General features: G+C 39.7%; 1 protein-coding gene across 1 annotated transcript in view; it reads right to left on the reverse strand.

Annotated features, from left to right (window-relative positions):
* Positions 1–365: 365 nt before the first annotated feature.
* Positions 366–21,745, reverse strand: part of LOC103805099 (cubilin-like) — a gene marked incomplete at its 5' end in the record, with an annotated part of 30,560 nt that continues 9,180 nt past the window's right edge. Inside the window, 11 exon segments of the mRNA XM_009077733.1 lie at positions 366–545; positions 960–1,195; positions 3,223–3,388; positions 4,461–4,642; positions 4,760–4,907; positions 5,563–5,771; positions 6,202–6,364; positions 7,227–7,432; positions 17,558–17,775; positions 18,700–18,829; positions 21,101–21,282. Of these exon segments, the coding sequence (XP_009075981.1) occupies positions 438–545; positions 960–1,195; positions 3,223–3,388; positions 4,461–4,642; positions 4,760–4,907; positions 5,563–5,771; positions 6,202–6,364; positions 7,227–7,432; positions 17,558–17,775; positions 18,700–18,829; positions 21,101–21,282 (1,948 nt within the window).

The following is a 21,745-nucleotide window of genomic DNA, read 5'->3' on the forward strand; positions in this document are numbered from 1 at the left end:
TTTTACCTAATTTGAGTAAAACTCTAGCTGATGTTTTCAGAGATGCTTGGAATAAAACCACATAGCTCTAGAGAACTCAATAAAGACAACTTCATATCTAGGTCCTCTTATCAACTTCATATTGACTATTTTGTGTGTAAGTTTTATCTTGGCTAATTCACTTTTTTATAGCATTAATTGTAAAATGTTGAAATTATGTAGAAGAATATATAAAATATGTTGAAAAAACTCCTTTTCCCAGCTGGGTAAATAATAGTTTATTTTCAGTACAATATATATATATTTTAACAGAATTCTAAATTCATAACAGCTACACTTACAGTATCTTTTAAAAGACTTCAGCTGCAGTTATCACCACCAGATCTCAAACCTCCTTTAGGACCTAAAGTCTCTTCAGTATAGCAAGGAATGGTAATATATTTCTCATAAACAGTGTTCTAGCTTGTCCAGCTTAGCTGGAATCCTGATGGTAGAGTCACATATTCGGCATGAAATTTTATAAAGACTTGATGAGATGTAGCAGTAAATGGAGCGATGTTTGTGTCCTAAAATTAAAGACAAGAAGAATGAAGAGCTTTTAAGGACGTCAAGATCCTTTGGAAGAGCCAGTCAGAGAGTTAAAACTGAGGCACAAATTGGATCACGGATTGAAAATTACCTCAGGTCTATGCTAGATACTGATGTTGCATTTCTCCATCAGGGTATTACAAATACTTAAAACACAAATGCAACTAAATATGGAGCAGACTAGCTTGATGCATCCCACTAGATGTCACTATACGGTCTGAATTTGAAGGCTTCTAAGATGCTACACATGCCTTATGCCTTCACTTTACTTGTCTGTGTGGAATTCATGACAGAACTAGGGAAACAGCCTTGTGCATGAAACAGTAGAGATTCATTTTAAACAATTTCCGGGTTGAAATTGGCTTGAAAATATAACAGAAGGCAATACATACCATCCCACAGTATGGCCCAGCGGGGGGATAGTTGGCATCTGGCCCATTGTAGAGGATCAGATAGTTGCTACTGCAATCTCCTGGGTCATCAATGCTGATGAAATCAAAGTTCACTGTGACAATTCGTCCCCTGGGCACTGTAATGGTCCACTCACAGTCTGTAGTGTTGTGGTAAGTTGCTGGGTAGCTGGGACTGGCAAATGAGCCAGTGATTCCATATAGTGTTCCCCCACATCCTGAAAGCAGACACAGTTAATTGGCCTAGAAGGCTTAGTTTCACAAGATAATACATGATGTAGTACACTAGTATAGTATTAGTAGTAGCACTGAAAAACAGAGAGACTCTGTGGGCTGGAACAACAAATGTGAATAAGAACACTGTTCCAAGAAGAGATACAACCAAGGCTTTAGCTTCAGCAGCCTGAGAAGTATATGCAATGGGCATTAGATCCTCACTGGATATTAAAAACCAAAACCCCCCAAAATTCTTTGAAACTGGAACCAAAGTTTTTAATCTGTGCCTTGGTCAGTTCAGTTTCCAACTGCTCGACTAGAGATGAATTCTCTTTGGCAGTTCTTTGGCATGAAAAGTAGTGAATCCTCATCTGATACAAAAGTACAGAGAACAACTCAGAGAAAAATAGTCGTATTAAGTAAATTAAAGGCCATTTATATCAAAATTCATTCTTCAACAGGGGGCAGAAGCAGATGGCCTTGTAGAAATACAAGTTTATATAGTAAGAATGTGCAGGTCATGCCCCAGATTGCTCTCACAGTCTCCAAGATTTTTCGGTTCACAGCTCCCAGAGATGGCTCCTTTCTATTTACTAATGCTTATCAGATGACTTCCATGAACTTGTGCAGGTAGTCCTTGAATCTGTGTAAATTTGTAGCATGCTGTGGGAAGGAGCTCCACAGCTTAACTGCATACTTTGTCGAGAACTGCTTTGTTTAAGTGTGTTTTGAACCTACAAGCTCTTGGATTTATCTGATGGCTTCTAGTTCTACTTTGAGAAAAGTCAATGAACAGTTGATCACTCTTTATTGTCCAATATCACTCAGTTTTATGGACCTCAGTAGTTTCTTAACCAGATTTAAAAGTCTCAGCATAACTCATACAGAAGCCATTTTTTATGTCAAACTCTTTGTTAATCCCAGTTCTTTATAAGAGGAGGAGACCAGAACTGTGCACATCATTCAATTTGTGTGTGAACTAGGAATTTATACAGTGGCTGCCTATTTCTTCTCTATTCCTTTCCCAACAATTCTTATCATTGTGCCAGCCTACTTAACCCTTAGTGAGCAGTGAGCTTTTGTTTTCATGAAACTGTTTTACCCCTAAGATCTTGTTGTTGAGTCAAATCAGTGCCCTTTTTTTTTTTTTTTGTTGGTAAAGTTAGGATTGTGGGGTTTTTTGACCACATTCTTCATTGATACTTTCCTACATTGAGCTTTATCTGCCTTTTCATCCCCAGGCCACTCAGTACTGTGTGGCTATTCTACAGTGCTTTTCATGTGGCCATGAGCTTTCCTACCTCCAGTTACTCAGTGTCAAGGACAAAGTATTACCCAGCTGTTCTCTGCCATTTCATAAGCCATTTATGAATGTGTCTATGATATAGTAACTACACTGCATAGTAGTTAGCCTATTTTCTTGGGGCAAATTTCAGTGATGCACAATACAATTGCTCAGCACCCGCGGACCGGCGCAACCCAGAACCTCCCCCAGGATCGGCCCCTTCCTGCTTGTAACACCTGGCATGACGTGCCATGGTGGGGAATATCCCTTTGGCTGGTTCAAGTCACCTGTCCCGGCTATGCTCCCTCCCAATTTCCTGTGAATCTTCTCACTGGCAGAGCATGAGACACAAGCAAGAAAATGTCCTTGGTTATGATAAACACAATCCAGCAAAACCAAAACAACAATGTATTATCACTTCTGAATTCAAAACACTGCACTACACTAGCTACTGAGAAAATTAACCCCATCCTGGCTAAAACCAGGACAATCTTAAGTGGACTTCATCCTCTGAGGTTGCTAAAGTCAACATTAGAGAGAGGGAATTGCTTTCGTCTCATAAAATTAATCTTGCCACACTGGTCTCGAGGAGCAAATACCTCTGTCCAGTGACTGAAAGGGGTGGACTATGGGTGCTAGGGAAGGTCCAAAGTGTTGATGAGGCAGGGTCCAAGCAGAGCAGGCTGAATTCCACACTGCTGCTTTTCTCCTCTATGTAGGATTACTTTGTAATTACAGCCTTACCACTGGATGATGAAGTCCAAGTAATTTCATATCCATCATGAGCCCCTGCAAAATCACTCTTGAAACGAAGGTAGACAACATGATTTTGGGGAAAGATGGGGCTTGGCACAGTGTTTCCACAGAACCTGCCGAGCAGTGGTGATTGCACATCACTCCCATTTCTGACCTTCAAGGGACACAAAAAACATTGTCAATATTGAATTCCTATCCCAGTTACACACCAGTACAGTTATTCAGTGATACAAGTACAGCACAAAGTAGTGACTTGCATGCATATCAAGATCATTATTTGACCTACTATATATTCTTGTGTAGAAGTAGAAAGGCCATTAACCAGTCTGTCTGAGTTTTGTAAGCAATGGCACAGAACACATATCATCAGAAACAGGCAGCTAAATTGTAAGATATAGTACATCTCCTGACTGAAAAAAAAAATCACTTGACTAGTAGCTAAGATGTGTTTTTGCAATTCAAGTCCATGTTTTACTTTTCATAAGAAATGGTAATATTCCAGATGAAAAGATTAATTCTTTACCCTTCAGACCGCTCTTTTCCCTGGTCACATTAAGACACAGATCCTATTACATAGCTCAGATGTAATCTGATTTTTTTCTGCGCTCCAATAACACTGGTGCTCTGGTCTGTTTCTTGAGACAGTAAAAAGGATGTGAAAGGAGAACTAAGTAATCATTTTGCCAGAGATACCTGATTTTTGTCATCTGACCAGTGACTAGGGAAACCTTCAAGAATGAGGATATGCTTTTTATTGACACAAAATACCTTTGCAAGTATCCTGCACTTGTTACTAGAGCACTATGTGTTTGTTTTAAAGAAAAAAAAAAGCTTTTTCAGGAGAAAAGATCTTTTAAAGAAATATATCGAGTAGATGGAATCTACTGCTGGAACAAAAGCACTCAGATTTAAGGCTTTCTCATCATGTATGGATGTTAATATCAAATGCAGACTATTTCAGATTACTCTGTTAGCTTGGTAACATCAACAAGAGCTAGGTAAAGACGAGTTAGCTGATAAACTATTTATTCACTGGTTTTGAACTTACTATAGTGTGCATTGTTTAGCCTCTTACCATAACATCTAAGTCCCTTTCACCATAAAACCGTAGCAATAAATTAATTACTAATGTCAGGTCAGCTCAGACTTGATCCAAGCTTATTAATATCCTTTGAATTCAGCAGATTTTGACACAGGCCCACAAAATATGTATACTTGCTTGATACCTCTAGGAAATCACGTGTACACCGGATGCTGTCTTCCAAATTGAAAGCATGGAAAAAGAGAGATACTGTGTGATTCAGGGGAGCTCGTAGAATGATAGTACAGTCCATATTATTGGGGTGACGACCAGGCCAGCCAGGACTCTTCAGGTAACCAAATGCCTGGTTATACTCTCTGCTGCAACCTTGAGACAGAAAACCAGAAACATGTAAGGATTTCAAATCTCTCTATTGCTTTTCACTGTATGAAATAAACAAAGGGAATGGTAGATAGATTTTTTTAGACATTTCTTCAAGCTTACCTGTTGCTTGATAGGAAAATCTGACTCCATTGTTAGTCATATATTCATCTGACTTGAAAGTCACAATGGCAGTGCGATCATAAGAATAAAATTCAGGGACAGGAAAAGTTTCAGTGCCACAGAATCTATGGACTGATCCTTGGCTATGCTGGAATTTAATACATGTCACAGGTTACTTAATTATATAGTATGACTTTTCAACTTACCAAACTTGAGGGTAAGTAAATCACTCAACAATTTCTATACCAATTATGCCATTGCATTTTAAAGTTGTCATGGAAATCACTTAATAATGTCTTGACATTTTATGTTGAATTATCATGAGAAACATATCAAATGTCACAGGGATTTTCATGCCAAAAGGAGAAACAATAAATAAGGTTTAGAATAATATACAAGGGACATAAACATCGGGGATTTTTCTGGTGTCTTTTCACAAACACTCTTCTTGACATGAGTATTCATTTTTATTATGGTTCTTGGATGGGAGGAAGTACAAATAGTTTATGAAAATTTGCTGTCAGGCAGTATTTTCTGGGTGTTAAGTTTGGCAGCACCATTACTTGGTGCAACTGTGAAAAGCTATGTAACACTTCCCCAGGTCTAATTCAATGTGTGCTTAGTGTCCTTCCATGAAGTCTGTGTACTAGTTATCACGCTTGAATTTGGGGACAGTGCATAATGCTTTGGATGTGCCCCTTACACAGTATCATCAACCAATCTATTACCAGAGGGTAATAGATTCCAAAGAGTGAAGGGAGCCGAATGTGAATGGGGAATGGTATCCCCTGTAACTTTCTTACTGTTAGTGAATCCCGGAGCTCCAGGTAGTTCTGAGAGCAGTCCTGGTTGGAATGGAGGTGGAAGGCCTCTACCACCACCCTGACTTGCTGTTGTGGAGGGGCATCAATGACCCAAGTACAGAGAGTAAATGGTGGGTATTCATTTGGGAAGTTAGGAGACACTGCAGTCAGGGATGTAGAAGTTGCATTATATATTCCTCCACACAGGCCTGTGTAAAACAGTAACAAGTGCATCATAGAGTGAAAACCTTTTAAACTGGGAAAAAATACGTTTTGAGCAAAACTACAGTGGGTTATATACTTTTGTATTTACCTCTGAGTCCCTAGAAGGAAAAGAAATGTAAAACACATGCTAATGCTGTTAATGTATGTCATTAACCTCAAATAAATGTTTGTTCCTTCTTTGTTAACAACCTGTTTTGTGCTCCAGACTGACAGTCACCTTGCAAAAAGCCAAGACTAGAGAGAATTGCACTGAGGTCTAGCAGTGCTGCTTTCAACTTGCTTATAGATGCTGTGCTACATCCTGTCTTTGCCCCTTCCTGAGCCCTGTATCTAGAACACATTTTGATTAGTTATTATTTGAATAGGAATTTCCACAAAAGACTCCCAACAATATGCATGCATATGTATACTTACGTTCCACTGTGGCATAGGTAGCATTGAAACCCTCCCTTTCCACAGAATTGTCTGTTACAAGTTTCACAGTCAAGGAATTACGGGTAGAAAGAAAAGGAGCTGGCATGGTAGATCCACAGTACGTGCCAACTAAATTGGCATTTTCATTATCTCCATCATAAAGCTGAAAGAAGAAAAGTATATAGGCCGCTAATAGTTTAGGCACAACAACAAATAAAGAGAAATAAAAATCTCTGACTTCTCCTGACATTACAATATCTTTTACTTGAAAGCAGAGTATGTGCTTTTGTGCTTTTAACAGGATGTTAAAACAGGATGTTATGATGGCCTTAATTATTCACTGCCATGTTAACTAATTCTGTTGGACAGTGTAAATCTCATTATGGAGCATTCTGATCCTGTCTCAGGAAATCTGTCAAAAAATTATTATATTTTAATTTGGCATTCTGATTTCTTTATTAAATGTAATCTGAAAGTGCTTTTCAATGGTCATCAAAATGTAGCATGAATTCCGAGTTTCATGGAGTATCTCTAATGTTTAACAGGATCTATAATGCTCCTTGGTGGAGCTCCTATAGTGTTTAGCAGCATTCTGCTATCTGATATTTTGAATGCTCATCTCTGAGAAAATATCTTCCATGGGGGAGCACTGAGCATTAAATCTTGTTTATCCAAAATTTTATGAATTCAAGTCCTTTCAAGTAATTGTGTATAATAATGAATCTGCAAGCTAATTTTAAAAATGTTTGAGTTTTGTTTTGTTTCTATTCTGTGAAATAAATACTCGTTTGTAGGGGCAGCCTAAGAACAGAAATGTGTCCCCATAATGATGTTAAAACTCTTATTGGTTCCAAAAAGGCAGGATGACATCTGGAGTAGCAATCTAACACAATGAAAAAAAATTTAATCATATTAAGCAATTTAATTTTTTCTTAAGAACATTTTCTATTAATTAAGTTAGCCTCCTGGAGAAGATAATGGATTTTCTCTCTGATATTTTCTTGTTAAATATGCAGCTGTCTTACTTTGACATAATCATATCGACAAATCTGAGCAGATGGTGCTTCAAGCATGAATGAAGTGAATGTGAGGTTGATCAGTTTGTTTACAGGTGCAGTTATGATCCATACACAGTCCAGATTTTTCACATATCTTCTGGTCACATTGGAGACTGGAGGGCCAAAGGTATAAGCTGGAGTTGTCAAGTAACCACCACAGCCATTCTGAGGTCCTATTGAAGAAGCAGAAACTTTTTAAAAGCAATTCCTGACATTTATTTAACCTTCAACTCTTTAATGTCAAGCCAGCAGCTTTTTTCTGTGCTACAGTATTTTACTATTCTGTCTTGCAAGGACTATCTGAATGATTAAAAGACTTTCAACACAGAGATAGAAATCACAATTGGATTTCATAGCGCTAATTAAGAAGGGCTTATGTTTTCTGTTGAATATAAAAATAGTATCTATTTTGAAAACGTAGCAACAGATGTTTTTAAAAGGGACAGGAAGAAGACGGAGAACAGAAATGAACAGTGAAGGCCTTTGAACAGGATTCTTGCTGCCGGCAAGAATATTTGGTCAGTAGGGGGCACTGGGCTGTTGGCTTTGAAAGTGTGGTGTAAAATCAAGTTGCTTATTTTGGCAATACAATCGCGTCGGGGGGGGGATTGAATTTGGCAGCCTGACGCTGGGACTCACACTCAGGAATCTAGCTAAAAGGGACTTACTTCTGGAAGCATTTTGCTTGGTGGGAACTTACAACGACTCTGAAAAACAGGCTGCTTTTCATTTGGATCCCACAGGGAAGGCTAAGTCCTGGACTTACTGTGAAAATTTGAACCCTGTAATGTCAGTCACATTGAAAGAAATTCATTTTGGAGAAAAGCGGTTATTAGAAGATCAGGACCTCTTCATTGCAGCGAGTTACAAATGAGTAAAAAATACAGACTGTCTGAAGGGCACTTTTTAAATTTTATTTTTTTTAATAGTTTGATTTCCAGAGGTTGGATTGAACTGGTAATTGTGATCAATTTATTTGCTTCCTTCCCTAGTCTTTATGGGGTCTTCTGGTCACTTATTTAACTGAAGAATTCAAATAAAATATGATTCATGCTCTTGCTTCTCAGTCTGAGAAAGAGTTTTTGCAAACTATACAGAGCAAAGCAATAACTGCAAGTAGCCTGTTGTCTCCCACAGCAAATCCATTTATGAGGATTTGATAATAAAGGAAGCTACAGCTGTGGCCAAGCGACATGAACGATGTTTCAGAATTTCATCTGCATGTGTAAAATAAGCCTGTCTGGCACATTCAGTGACTTAACCTTGACACGCTGATACATTTCCAGACATATAAAACTGTGCCCTACTTGAGCTGCAGTATTACAAAAGATTGGTCTTGTGAAAAATCCTCATCCCAAGCATCAGGATTGCATCAGTAACCCGGGGCCGGAGGGAGCCCTGCCTTGCGAGACTGTAATGGTTAAACCCGAGTGACTAATGTTAAATGTCGTCCTGCTCCACTAACCAAAGCCGGAAAAAACCCCACCCTGCAAAGAAGTTTGCTTAAAACCAAAATCTTAATAGCATGAGATTTCAGCTTCTGCTATAGCTAAAAATGAACAGAAGAAACAGTGAAAAACTCAGGGACTAACAGACTATAGTCCAGTTTGTGGGCAGTTAACGAAGTCAGAAAACTTGAAAAAGTGTTTGTGTTCATTCCAGTGCCACTGCAGAAGGTGAGAACAACAGCAGGGGAAATGTGAGCAATAAATCACATTCTTACAAATAATGCAGGAAGGAAGAAAATGTCAGACAGAAGGGTGTCTGAGCCCTAAGAGTACAGTTTCACTATATTTTTCTCTTTGTTCAATCTTCTGCATGATTTATTCAGTCACCCTGGAACAATCACGTTGGAGCCATTTCCTGCTCAGCATTTCGGACACTGTCGACTAAACATTAGCATATAAACGTCATTCACAGACCATAGTCTGACCATCCAGCCAGGCAGTATTGAGTCTGGACTGATACATGGGTCAGACACTTACAAAGCTCCCCTTAGAGTTGCAGAGATGCCAGCCAGACCATGGCAAAAGGAGTCAGGGAATTGCCACAGGGCCGTGCAACAGGAAGGCTCTCAGTCCTTCTGGATTGTTCTGTTTTTGAATATCAAATGTCTGGACCTCTGCAATGGTGAACTTCACTGCTAGCTGTGCAGCTATAAAGACAGCTTGGATGACCATACAGGTGTGGGTAAGCTGTGTGTGTACAGCACATGCAATTGCCCTGACAGAGAGAGAAGCAGGCCAAATCCTCATTGTCAGGAAATTAATTCTAGCCAGTATAGTATAGCCAGTAATAGCATCCAAGTGGAGATAAATAACTAGGTGTGATTTATAGTTAATAAAGAAGGTTTCATCATTAGCTTTCACAATGTCTGGTGTGCTAAGCCAGGTTCGAGTCAGATGCTTACAGGACAGTACATTTATAAACAACAGCTAGACTGGAAGCTGACTAGATATCAAATAGCCCTGCATCAAGCCAATAAAGAGCAGCCCTTGTTAAAAATTCTATCCATTTTGGTGCTTTTCAGTACTGGTTGATGTTATATCTGATTGCAGCCACTAGAAGTTACACAATAGTGAAGCTGTGTAGATCGAGGGAACACCCACAAATAAATGAAGAACCAACTGCTTATCAGAAGGGAACTCATGCTAAGAGGAAGACTATTGCAATGCATTGTAGCCAGCACACCAACACATTGCTTTAAAGAGTAGTCATCCAGCCTGCTGGTGGTCTTTAATGACATGGTACTCATCACTGGCTAACACAGCCAGAAAAAAATGTAGCTTATATTTAGGCAAAATCTGCGATTGCAAAGTCTGTTAATTTGTAGGATAGGCTCTTAGGTATTAAAAGCTAAACTTGTTTAAAATAATGAGAAATGTACCTTATAGAACAATTTGTATGTCAGCAGATGGACCACCTATATGGCTGACTGTGTTGTTTCAGTCTCTGGTTTCTTATTTAAAATACAAATGGTAAGGTCATCATAAATCAGATGGCAGTCTCGTCCTTCTCATAAACAGCTTGCCAGAGAACACAAATTATCAGAAGAACTAGGGCACACACTGTCAGCACTAATTGCTTTTGGTGGGAAACGTTAATGAAACTAAAAGGCTGAAGGACCATTCAGAAAATAAGGAATTGAAGGTTCCCTATGGCAAATAAAAATCATTACAGCAGAGACCAAGCACATGTTAAGAGTTATACCCTCTAGATATGGAATGAAGATAAATCTTTGAAGCTGCCTGCCTTTGAAGCACAGCCAGGGGAGTGAGGCTCATTTATACAGGTATAGCTGCAATGAAAGGGAGTCTACTGAGTAGTTTGAAATCTATCAGAATCAACTAAACCAATGGCATTTCAAAACACAATAAAGTAATTTTACTGTCCTTCCCTTCTTTAACAAATGAACACCCCAAATGGCTACTGGAAGGCAGCAAAGTTCAAAGAACTGTTCTAGTTCTGAATGACAGTAATGAAAATCTCCTCCCAGATTTCTGAATGTCTTTTGGTTTCTCCTAGAAGCATCACTGGGAACTCCAGGCTTCTCTCTGATCTGAACTAAAGATCAGAATATGCAAAGATTAACTCAGTCAAGACTAATGTTTCTTTTCTTATGCATCTTATTTCTAGTGCAGAGGAGTGGCTGGACTTAATGTGCTTGTAATAATTAGTTCATAGCTTGTTTGGATAATGGCTTCAAACAGCAAGGCTCAGAAGGACATAGGGCTGGATGGGGGAATTGTCCTGTTCTACCTTTGTCTCATGGCTGATACTGAAGGTTGGTAAACCTTCACGAGATGAGCTGAGCTGTTCCCACATGTGTCAATCACTGTACCAACATCATGACTTTGTGTGGCTGCAGGACCCTGGCAGCAGTGCCAACCTGACCACAGCCTGCAGCATTTCAGGACACCTCTGAAAGCACAGGGCCCTTTTTAGTCCTTAGCCTAGTCTTTTTGCAGAAAGGTTTTTTGACTGGTTTGATGGCCTGGCAGTGGTGCCAGCAGTGACATTTAAGACTGCAAAGCCCCAGTATCCTGCTTTAGCAGGATTTCATAACTGCAGTCAGATGAAGTTCGTATTTTTAAAATTTTTTGGGCTGATACCAAACACAACAGCCCAGATATGCACTGTGCCAAGTAATCTATGTACTGTCCTATCCATTTACTTGATGCTTGTCTGGGTGACCAGAGGGAGACATGCAGTCTTCCTGCATTCTGATGCTTTGTAATACTGCACTAGTGTCCATATTTGGCATCAGAGCTGCCCAGGCCTTTGCAGATCTCTCTTGTGAGGTGAATCAGAAATGTCTCCTCACCTTTTTTCATATGCACCAGAGGCCAGATTTTTAGCTGAAGAAGTCATTGACTTCAGTCAAGCTAAGACAATTCATGTCAGCAGTTTACCCACAGTCATGTAAAGTGCCATTAATCTGCATATCCCATTGGCTTTAGCCATTCAGTCACTACATTGTCAAGCACTCATTGTGTCCGAAAATGTTTTCCCCTAATATTTTCAGATCAGTCAGAAATATTGTATTTAAATATCTGCTTCTCTCATCTGTCCAGTTTGATCTTGCAAGTGCCTTTTATTTATTTTGCTTTGGAAGAAGAAATCCTTCACTGGACATATTCAGGAATCATCTGGAGGCAATCCTGTGCCATGTGCTCCAGGATGATCCTGCTTCAGTGGGAAGGTTGGACCAGATAACTCACGGTGGTCCCTTCCAAGCTGATCTATTCTGTGGCTCTGTAGTTAAATAATTGACAGTTCTGAGAGGGTTTTGTAATCTACCCCTTAGCTCAACAGTTGTATTCTTTTCAAAGATACCAAGGAGATGTATTTCAACACTGAAAGTGTCTTCTAAATTTAGTCAGATTTCAAGTTCATGTATATTTTTATATTTCAGTCCCAAAATGCATTTAGAAACAGTCTGGGAATTGTGACTTATGAACATGTAGTCTGAGCTTGTCATGGATGTTCTTATTTTCATAAACTATAATAAGATCAAGAAAAGATATTATTAGCCACAATTTGTTCATTATTTTAATAGATTAAACTAATTATAGTTTAGCCATGACAATGCAATGAAATGTGCAATACTAATGTGTAATACATTTGGCAAAAACTGCATGACCCAAAAGCTCAAAGAAATTTCTGCCAGAAGACTTGTGAGATTCAGACAATTTGCTTCTCACTAGACCCTCTGCAGCCCAGGTTCCAAGTTCAGGTTGGATACCTTGAGATACACCCCTTGAAACCAGTCCTAATGGGCTGTGAAAACTCTGCCAGTCACTGCTGCTTTTCCAAAGACATGAGAAAACACAACAGCGTTCACATGCCACAGTCAAGGACACATTCTTCTAAGGCTTTTCTTTGCTTGGAAGAAGAAAAATTTGCAGGATTCAGCTGTGCTGAGTCCTTTCCCACACAGGCAAAAACTCCTCTTGTCAGTGCAGGTGCCTGATGCCACCTACAGCAGGTGCCAACATTATTTACATCAATCAGTGCAATGAACTACTCGGTGGTGTGAGAATTTAGGAATGACTCACAAAAGGACACCTAAACCTGACCTATGCAATAGAATGACCAAACTAGTATTTTACACCTTATATTGTGCATTCAGAACGGGGGTGCTTTTTTCAGCAATTCCAAACGATCCAAAAAGGATCTGCAGCAACTCTGCATGCTGAACACTGCTGAAAATCTGCACCTAGAAACTGAAGGTAACGTGAGCCATAGTTTCAGTTCGCAGGGCAGAACAGGACTTAGAACTAAATTAAGCAATTTTATTTTGTTTTTGACAAGATAAAATAAAACAGAATAAAAATGCTGTGAAAATTTGACTGGATCAATTTCTAAAAAGTAAACTATAATTTCATCGGGGAGAGGATAACAGTAAACCTGTTAGTGACAGGCACTTAGTGTATTGTGTTCGCAGCAGGAAATAAGTAATTCAATACACAGCAAATAGAATAAGGGAATGCAGATACCTCTGGGTGATTTATCAGGCAAGTTACAGATCATCTTATCAGGAAGAAAAGCACATAGATTATTTCTACTATATGCATACTCGATTATTTATGTATATTACCTATTAATGCATTTTTCTGGTATATCAGGGAAGATTAATTTTTCCAACTATTTTTCTTCTAAACTCTACTTGCTCGTGATGATTTTCTGTATGCAAAAATGATTAATATTCATTCAATGGAAATGCTTATTTGAATAAAAAGAATGGAGAGATCCTTGAGAGAAAAACTGAGCAAACTGAGGACAATGCAAAGGATGGAGTGTTTCAGGATTTAACGTTCCAACAGCCTAATGGTTGCCAAAGGTTTTGGAGACATTTCTCCTGCCCTAGAGCTGACAGCCCTAGTCTTCTCATTGTTGCCACCCTATTCTTCTTGCCTGTCTATATGCATCTGGTTTGCCTCATCTTGTGTTTAAATCATAATCTCTTTGTGGCAGCAGATTGTGGCTTTATTCTGCCTGCACAGTGCCTAGTGCAATGGAATTGTGGCCCATGAGCTCGAAAGCCCCAAAGTAATGCAAACAAGGGATGACATTGGTATTAATCCAATACACAATGCTTATCTTTCACAAAGCATAAACTTGACTTTCTCCTGCATGCTCACAAAAGATAGTATGAAAAAGGGGGAGGGAAAGAACTGGCCACAGCTTGAAGCTGAGCAGAACTTTGGGCAGTAGAGATAAAGCAGGTGATCTCCCTGCCCTCCTCCATCCCACCTTCTCCACTGTCCCAGCTCTGTTTCAGTTTTACCTGTATTGTGTGAATAACGCTCAGGGAGAACTTTCTGACTCAACCCACTTATTTAACCATGTGCAGCACTTTGCTTCTTATAAATTCATGTGGCTTCCTTGGACAGCCTCAATAAGCAGACCTGCATTTCAGAAAACCGCTTCATCTTTCTCTAATGTTTGGAATGTGATATATTTTTCATTACTGAGACAATGGAGCTATGTACGTGAGCAGAGAGCTTTCAAGGATAAATGATTTGCTGTTATAAGGTCACAGCTACATGTCCTGACAGGCATTGCTAACTCTTTAAAAACAATAAAAAACCCCAAACCCTTATATATCTTAGCCTTGGTATCATAAGCCTCAAAGGGATCAGAAATTGGGGTGAGAGGGTCACCCCACTACTGAATGGGAATAGGCAGAAGCTCCATTTATCATGAAAGTACTATTTGTGTTATTACAGCAGGGATGGCAGAGATATGTGCAGGCTCTGTCCCTGCCAGCCAGGGTCAGATGAAAAGCTCAGATCTCCCCTTATAGCTGGGGAGATAATCAAGACATCTTTGGCCAAGTCACAAGTTCAGTACACGCAGACCTCGTTCTTTGGGGAGAGATTTTAGCTGTCCTTCCTTCACAGAATCATCTCATGTAACCAAATGCTTTAAGCTGATATTGATTTTTCTCTTCTCATCCTCTTATTGATTGCCTAGAGGAGCACACACTCACTATGGAAAGGAGGTATAATTCTCATTTTACAGACTGAAAACAAAGGCAGAGAAAAGGTCAGTGGTAACTAAGGTAAGAAGAGTCTGTCTTTCCACAAATCTAACACTCAGAGCAGGCTGGGATCTTCCAACCAAATCAGTTCACCAACTCAGCCTGAGAGCATGTCCGAGTGATTCCAAAAATGAGGTTGATAAGTGTCCAAACTTAGCAGCAGAAACAGTGAAATGATAAACACTCTGAACTGCACCAACAGGGGCCATATGTTCCCCTGCCTCAAACACACCATCTCACAGAGTGGGTTATGACAAAGAATGCTGCCTGTGAAATGTGCACTTAACATTATACTGCACAGTGTACAGAGTAGCATGGGGAAAGAAATTACATTTGACAAGAAAGGTGAGATATTGCTGTACTGTCAAATTAACACTATTTCATACTTTCTGTTGGTCTGCTTTCTCTAACTAATGGGGGGACCTTGAGTATTCTAGTGCATGCAGGATCAGTGATGCAAACAAATTGTTTTAATAAAAATAGAACATGTTTTTCTACAAAAAAATTCAGGGTTTAACTCCTGAAGTGCCTGGGTAACCCTGGATTTTGGCACTATTCCTAAGAGAAGTCTGATCAGGAAAGAAATTGGAAGAGCTCGTGGGTAAAGGAAATAGTTTAGTTTACTACAAACAGAAACAGTGCATTGTTTCTGCTCTCTTCTTTCCAATACATAATCAGAGTCACTCACAACATTAAACAGAGAGCAATAATTACGTTATCCAGTTGTCCTTCCCTGGGGTAACTAGTTAATAATGTGCTCATTGTCATCCAACAGAGAATGAGGCTTCTTGTTTCTTTACAGCTACCATCTTCTTTATCCAAGAGATTTATCATTATTAATTGTCATCTGATTGCATTTCTGCTCTTACAAAGCCACATGTGTTTTATCTTCTGACAGACATGAGGGAGCTTCTCCAAAGTATCATGTAGAATAGCAGGCTTTTAGATCTTCATGGTTTGATTCTCTTTCATTTGAAGCATAATCTCAGACCTCATAGTACAAAGATGTGTCACAGATTTTCCTGGCTCTCTTTTTAAGACAAGCCAAACTGGAAACATTTATAGGACTGTGACTCATGTTTTCCTTTTATAATATATTTTTCTACTTTTTGGGCATTCTGCACTAGCGTGAGACTGTCAGGATCCTTGCTAATGGCTGTGTGGTTTAGTCCCTGTGGCTTGCTTCCCACAATGGAGAAAGAAGACCTACTATTAAGCATTTTACCACCATGGGCTCTTCGTCACACAACCCACATCTCTGTTTGGTCATCTTTTATAACTTGCAACTCCATTTCTCCTGGGTTACTCCTGCAATATCACAACCTCTTTCTTTGGAAGCCTGCAGAAATGTCCCTCCAAAACATAACCAAATAGATGTCAAAGTGTATTCATAAAAGGCTTCTCCTCACTCTAGGAAATTATCAGGCATGATCTTGAAGCTCTTGGCTTCTGTTCTGTCGTGTGCTTAAGCAGAATATCTAGCAAGTTGCACAAATAAATCTAAAGTCAGTGTCTAAAAAAATTGACTAAATGCCAACAGGAAGAACAAGAGCTTGGGGCCTTCCTGATGATCTCACCCTGGGAACAAAAGCCCAGGCTTCAGGGGATCTCTGACAACTGATACGTAAGGGTTTAAAGTCAGAAAATGTGAAGCAACATTACATTACCTGGAATAACAGTTTACAAGAGTGGTCTGATAGATTCTTGTAGCCATTACTTAGAGTGAAGCAAAGGAAGAGTTAATAATAGTAATAGCCATGAAGTTCTGTGGGAATATTTTTCTTGGCAAAGCCTGTAGAAGCAGTTATTTTCCTTATCTGTAAATACTTTTTCAGACTATCAAATGAGAAAGTCACTGGTTAGGGGTTGGGAGGGGATTCAATGACTCAGCAGAAGACTATGTTTGTTCTGCCACAAAGGCCTTTCATTCTGAACTGTCTGAGCGCCAGCTTTGCAAACTGGACAATTACTTCTTTCTAGATCACAAAAAACCTTAAGTTAATTACATAGGAAACTAGTAGTATGAAATCAATTTACATGTAATAATAATTTGCTGCTTACCATCCCTAAATAATTCAGATGTTATAAGATTAAAAGCTTCTTTTACGCCTTGACCGTAAAAATAGATTACTGAGTTTAAACTGTCTTTTAAGGCAATAATCAAGCTTTGCCCCTAACTCTTGTGTCCATCAAAATACTTAACATCCAGTGCCTTCTTACTATGATCCCATTTATGTTATGGCCAGCTGGCCAGAATGATCCCACAAATCCATAGAAAAAAGCACAGGGGTGCCTGGGGGGTGGAACCACAATCTTAACTGACCTCAACACTTTAGTTCTTAAAAGGTGTGAGATGAACTGAAAGGAAATGGAAATCGAGGATAGATCAAAAGGAGACATCTTTAGCCCGTCACCAGCCTTTGACTACAGAAGAATGAGAATTTCCAAGTATTGCCATATTTCCTCCAAAAGACAGGCCTTGAGTGCTGCTAAGCCTTTAGTCATCCAAGGAATGCCTGTGCCTTTGGAGGGGCAGGAAAAAGGTAGCAAAGGATAAAGGGAATCAGTTCAGAAATAGGCTGGAATGCAGGGATTCCATAAGCCCAGTGTTTAGGCTTCACTCAATTTTCACGAAGTCAGAAACATTCTTCTGCTTCCAGCATCCCTAGTGAGAGAGATCACAACTGCTCCTCATCAAAAGAAATTACTTACCAGCAGGTTTTTGGGGTTATGAGTCTGATAACACTCTTACCTAAGGTCTCCCTGAAAGATGCTTTCCATCCCCTGTCTGCTCCATAGAAGTCAGTGCTAAACACGAGGAATAAATTGTTACTGGAGCTCTTAATATTCGGAGGTAGTTCTGAGCCACAGAATTTCCCAAGGAGAGGAGCATGGGTATCCAAGCCATCATATACTGCTACATAATCTTTGTAGCAGGAGGGAGATATTTCAAGCTCAAAGCTGTTGAATCTGTAAAACACAGTTGGAGCTTTAGGTATCACAATGTCATTTCTTTTCTTGTGTTTTATGCATTTTTAGTGCTTGAGGACAGATCCAAGTACTAGCAACAGCCAAAGCCATACATAGACAAAACATGTCTCTTCAGAAACAAACCAAGCAGAACTATTAACTGTATGGCAAAACAAACACTCCAGACAACCAGCCTCAAAGAAAGTGGGACCCTCACCCACTGGGCCTCTTGCAAGGCAAGCTGTCAGCACACCTCAGCTTTTTGTGAAGCAGCAGGTCTCCCTTGTGCAAACACACCCTCTCTCACTTCTGCAAATTGCTCAGGCTGCATTTTTCTTGGGCACGTGAGGAGCATATAAAATGCAGGCACAGAGTGCAGACCAGCTGGATCTTCCATGGAGCTGGAAAATGTTCTCTTAATTCACAGTCAGCATATATATGACAGAAGAATGTATCATTTTTTAATTTCTCATTGGCAAGATTTTGTGGCAACCATATCCCTCTCTTAGGCAAAACACTCAGAAATACACTCTTTTTGGGTGGGTGTTACTGCTTTGGCTATAAAGTACCAGCCTTTTAAAAGAATCATTATTTTTCTTACATAAACTCGCAAGAGTCTCATAACTCCTCAAAGGCTGACAGAATTTAACTAAAATGGGCTGCATTTCTACAATTTATTAGTCTTCTTGGTAACCAAAGTGGGAACTTAAAATTGTGGTGATGTTTTGCACATAAGTTACAGAGAAAGTTGTAAGGGAGCCTCAGGTTGATAAAAGTGACTTCAGTAGCCATTTCTCATTTTAGTTCAGCTTTCCCTTTGGAAAAGGAAAGACAGAGGGAAAAAAAAGTCACTAATTGCTGTCTTTAATTGGAATCAGAGACCTCCCTGTCCCCTTGATAACAAACTGGACTTGGATTACATACTTGAGGGCCACTACTTTGCCATTTCCGACTGTGATGTAGTATGAGCAGTTCATGTTGTTGTGATAATCAAAAACTGAATGGGCTGGGCTGCTGATAACACCAACAGAACTATTAAAAATGCCACCACAAGCTGTAGAGAAAACAGAAAGAAGAGTTATTAGTGTCTGAATATTAGCTTGGTCCTAATTCTCATATTTCTTGAAGGAATTTACCCATAAGGAAAGAAAAAACCCATGATAAATTAGGAGCGGTCACCACTGTTATGCCTAGAATTGTTAAATGTGGAGATGTCTATCAGGTTGTGCTCTGCAGTGGAAGACTAGTCAACATCCAAGTAACAGACTGTTACTAGTCCATACCAAATGGTGATGGCTCTGTGTCTGTGCAGTAAAAGACTGAGCCTGAGTGTCCTGCAGTAGGACCAGGGAGCAGTGAGATGGGGCAGGTGCCCCATGCAGCACCATGAGTGAGAAGTGTCTGAAGTAGCTCTGCATCTGTTCTAGCTTGCCAAGAGAATCCTGACTGATATGTGGGCAAAGACATTGTTTCATCCAGACCCTGGCCCTGTGCAAGCTGCTAAGGAGCCACAATTGCACTCAGAGCCCTGTCTCTGACTTTGGAATAACCGCATGCAGAGCCTCATCATCTGTCAACATCTTGGCAGGGCTGGGGCATTACTGTAACATTTGTTCTGCACAGAAAGGCATAGAGGAGCCCTCAGGTATCACTAACCCTATTCTCCACCTCACCTTGTGCTGGAACTTGCCAACAGTGAGGGATGGCTGAGTTGGAGGACTTCATACTTGCTCTCTGGCTGAGAAGCATGTTAAACTCTGCAGTTGGAAATTCAAGGCACAGCTTGGCTTGTCAGAGTTTGACACCATGGATGCTGATGAGGCCAGGATGTGGTTAATATTTGTTCCCAGCCTCAGTGCTTCAGGGAACAAATACTCTTATAAAACCAACTCTAATCTCCATTGTTAGCTTCAGCCTTTATTTTATAATCTTAACCTTAACAAAAAAAACAAAAACCCAACAAAAAACCCCAAACAGCTTCCCTGCATCCGGTTGATAAATAGCTCAAAGCCACACACAGCTTTTCATGTTTTAAAAAAGATGCCATTGCCCAAGCCACCACCTTAAGAAAGGCAGTCTCATACAGGGTGCTGCTGGATGCAGAGCCCCTGGCTCCTCAGACTGGCAGCCTGGAGCACTGGCAGATAAAGGACAGGAGTTAGGAGGATAAAGAATCACCATTATTCTACACTAGGAGGGGGAGATCCTTTTCCTTTATTTTTTTCCAGCAAACAATACAGCTAGAGGGAAGAGGAATGTTAATTGCCAGAATCTGCTTTGTATACAACAACAAGCTAATAAGGCTGCAGTCATCTTTCTCAAATGTCAGAAGTCACAAGTTAGATAGCAGCAACTGACTTGAGTGAGTTATGAAGGTCTTTTCCATGAGTAACTGCACATTGTCCTTGCTCAGTGCCATTCCCTCTGTCTTATCTGTATTGGGCCATTCATTTCATATAAAGAATTTAGCCTTATGCATTTTTGTAGTGGCTTTGAACATGCGGAATGCATTAAGGGAAATACCAAAGTTACAAACTCACACTTTTAGATAATGATGCTTTCAAAACTAAAGTAGTCTCTACAAGTTAAAACTAGAAAATATTAAAATTGGTTTCGAAAATAAAATTAATCTTTTTATTTGTGCAGATGTAAATTCCACACTCAGTTAGAAACTTCTTTTTTTGAATTCACATTTCCTCGTTAAGACATAAGCGATCTCATGTGAATGGCAAAAAATGTTTTGGTGAAAATAATTATTAAAAATTAAAAATATACTTATACCCTGTTTTTTATTTACACTAATACATGGCACTTCAAGAGGGTTGTAAAATGGAGGCATATACCTGTGTCCATTTAAAGATCCTGTTCTGCTTCCCATGTTGTATAACATAGTTTTAGTACAACTGAGATTCAAAACATTCTCCTGTATATGATAAAATCCTTTAAATGAACACAATTGAGTAAACTGGAGATATTTCTCCTTAAATAATGTTTTTAAAAAAACAAGCCAAAAAACAACCAAACAAAAAGCTCTGCCAAAAATGGTTGCATTTCTTTTCCACAGCAAAGGAAAAGTGTTTCAGTTCCTGACTTGGTCCTATGTAGAGTCTTGAAATGAGAATTGTGAGGTAACACATCAGTCAGTGCAGCACACACCAAACGGTCCCATGTCCTAGTCCTGAGAGCTGTTTTGGGTAAGGACAGAGGGTAAATGAACCATATACATCCAAGGCATTCCCAAAACGAGGTACAACATTTCCTACATGGAGCCATTATCCAGCTGGAATATTTCTACCATCTAAAACACAGGACAGCATATACTCACCAATTGTTCTGTATGTTGCCTGGAATCCAAAGCCTACAATGTGGGAGTCAGTGTAGAAGTTGAGCAGCACAGGTCCAAAGACACTGACTGGGGCAGGGAGCTCATTACCACAGAGCGTGATGAGAGGACGTGCCGTAATGCTCATCCCACTGAAGATGCTCAGTCCATCATAAAGACACATTCTGCTCAGGAGTGCTGGGGCTGCGTGGACATGTAATGCAGAGGATTAGCAGTGTATCTTACATGTGATTTACTGAGCTGCAAGTATTTAGCCCTTAAACAGGATAAGAATAAATTTATGTATTACTTTCCATTCCAGGAATCTCAGGACCTCATTTGCTTGTTGAGGAAACAAATGTCAATTTTTAACATGCGGCAAAACTGAGGCAGAAAAAGGCAAAGAGACCTTGTATATAAGAAATCAGACTTGTCTCATTCAACACATCCTATGATCTGAAAAATGCTCCAGGCCCTTTGAGTTTGTGAGAGTTCGTAGCTGAGTGAATGCCATCTATGAGGAGACCTGAGGACCCAACAAAAGCATGGATCTCCTCTGCAGACAAAAGCAATGCACCTGTTTTTTTACAGGCAACCAACTACCTGGTATTTCTTACCCCTAATGCAGAACTCAGCACTCAGTGTAGG

Source organism: Acanthisitta chloris, unplaced genomic scaffold (assembly GCF_000695815.1).
Source record: "Acanthisitta chloris isolate BGI_N310 unplaced genomic scaffold, ASM69581v1 scaffold37456, whole genome shotgun sequence".
Taxonomy (NCBI): domain Eukaryota; kingdom Metazoa; phylum Chordata; class Aves; order Passeriformes; family Acanthisittidae; genus Acanthisitta; species Acanthisitta chloris.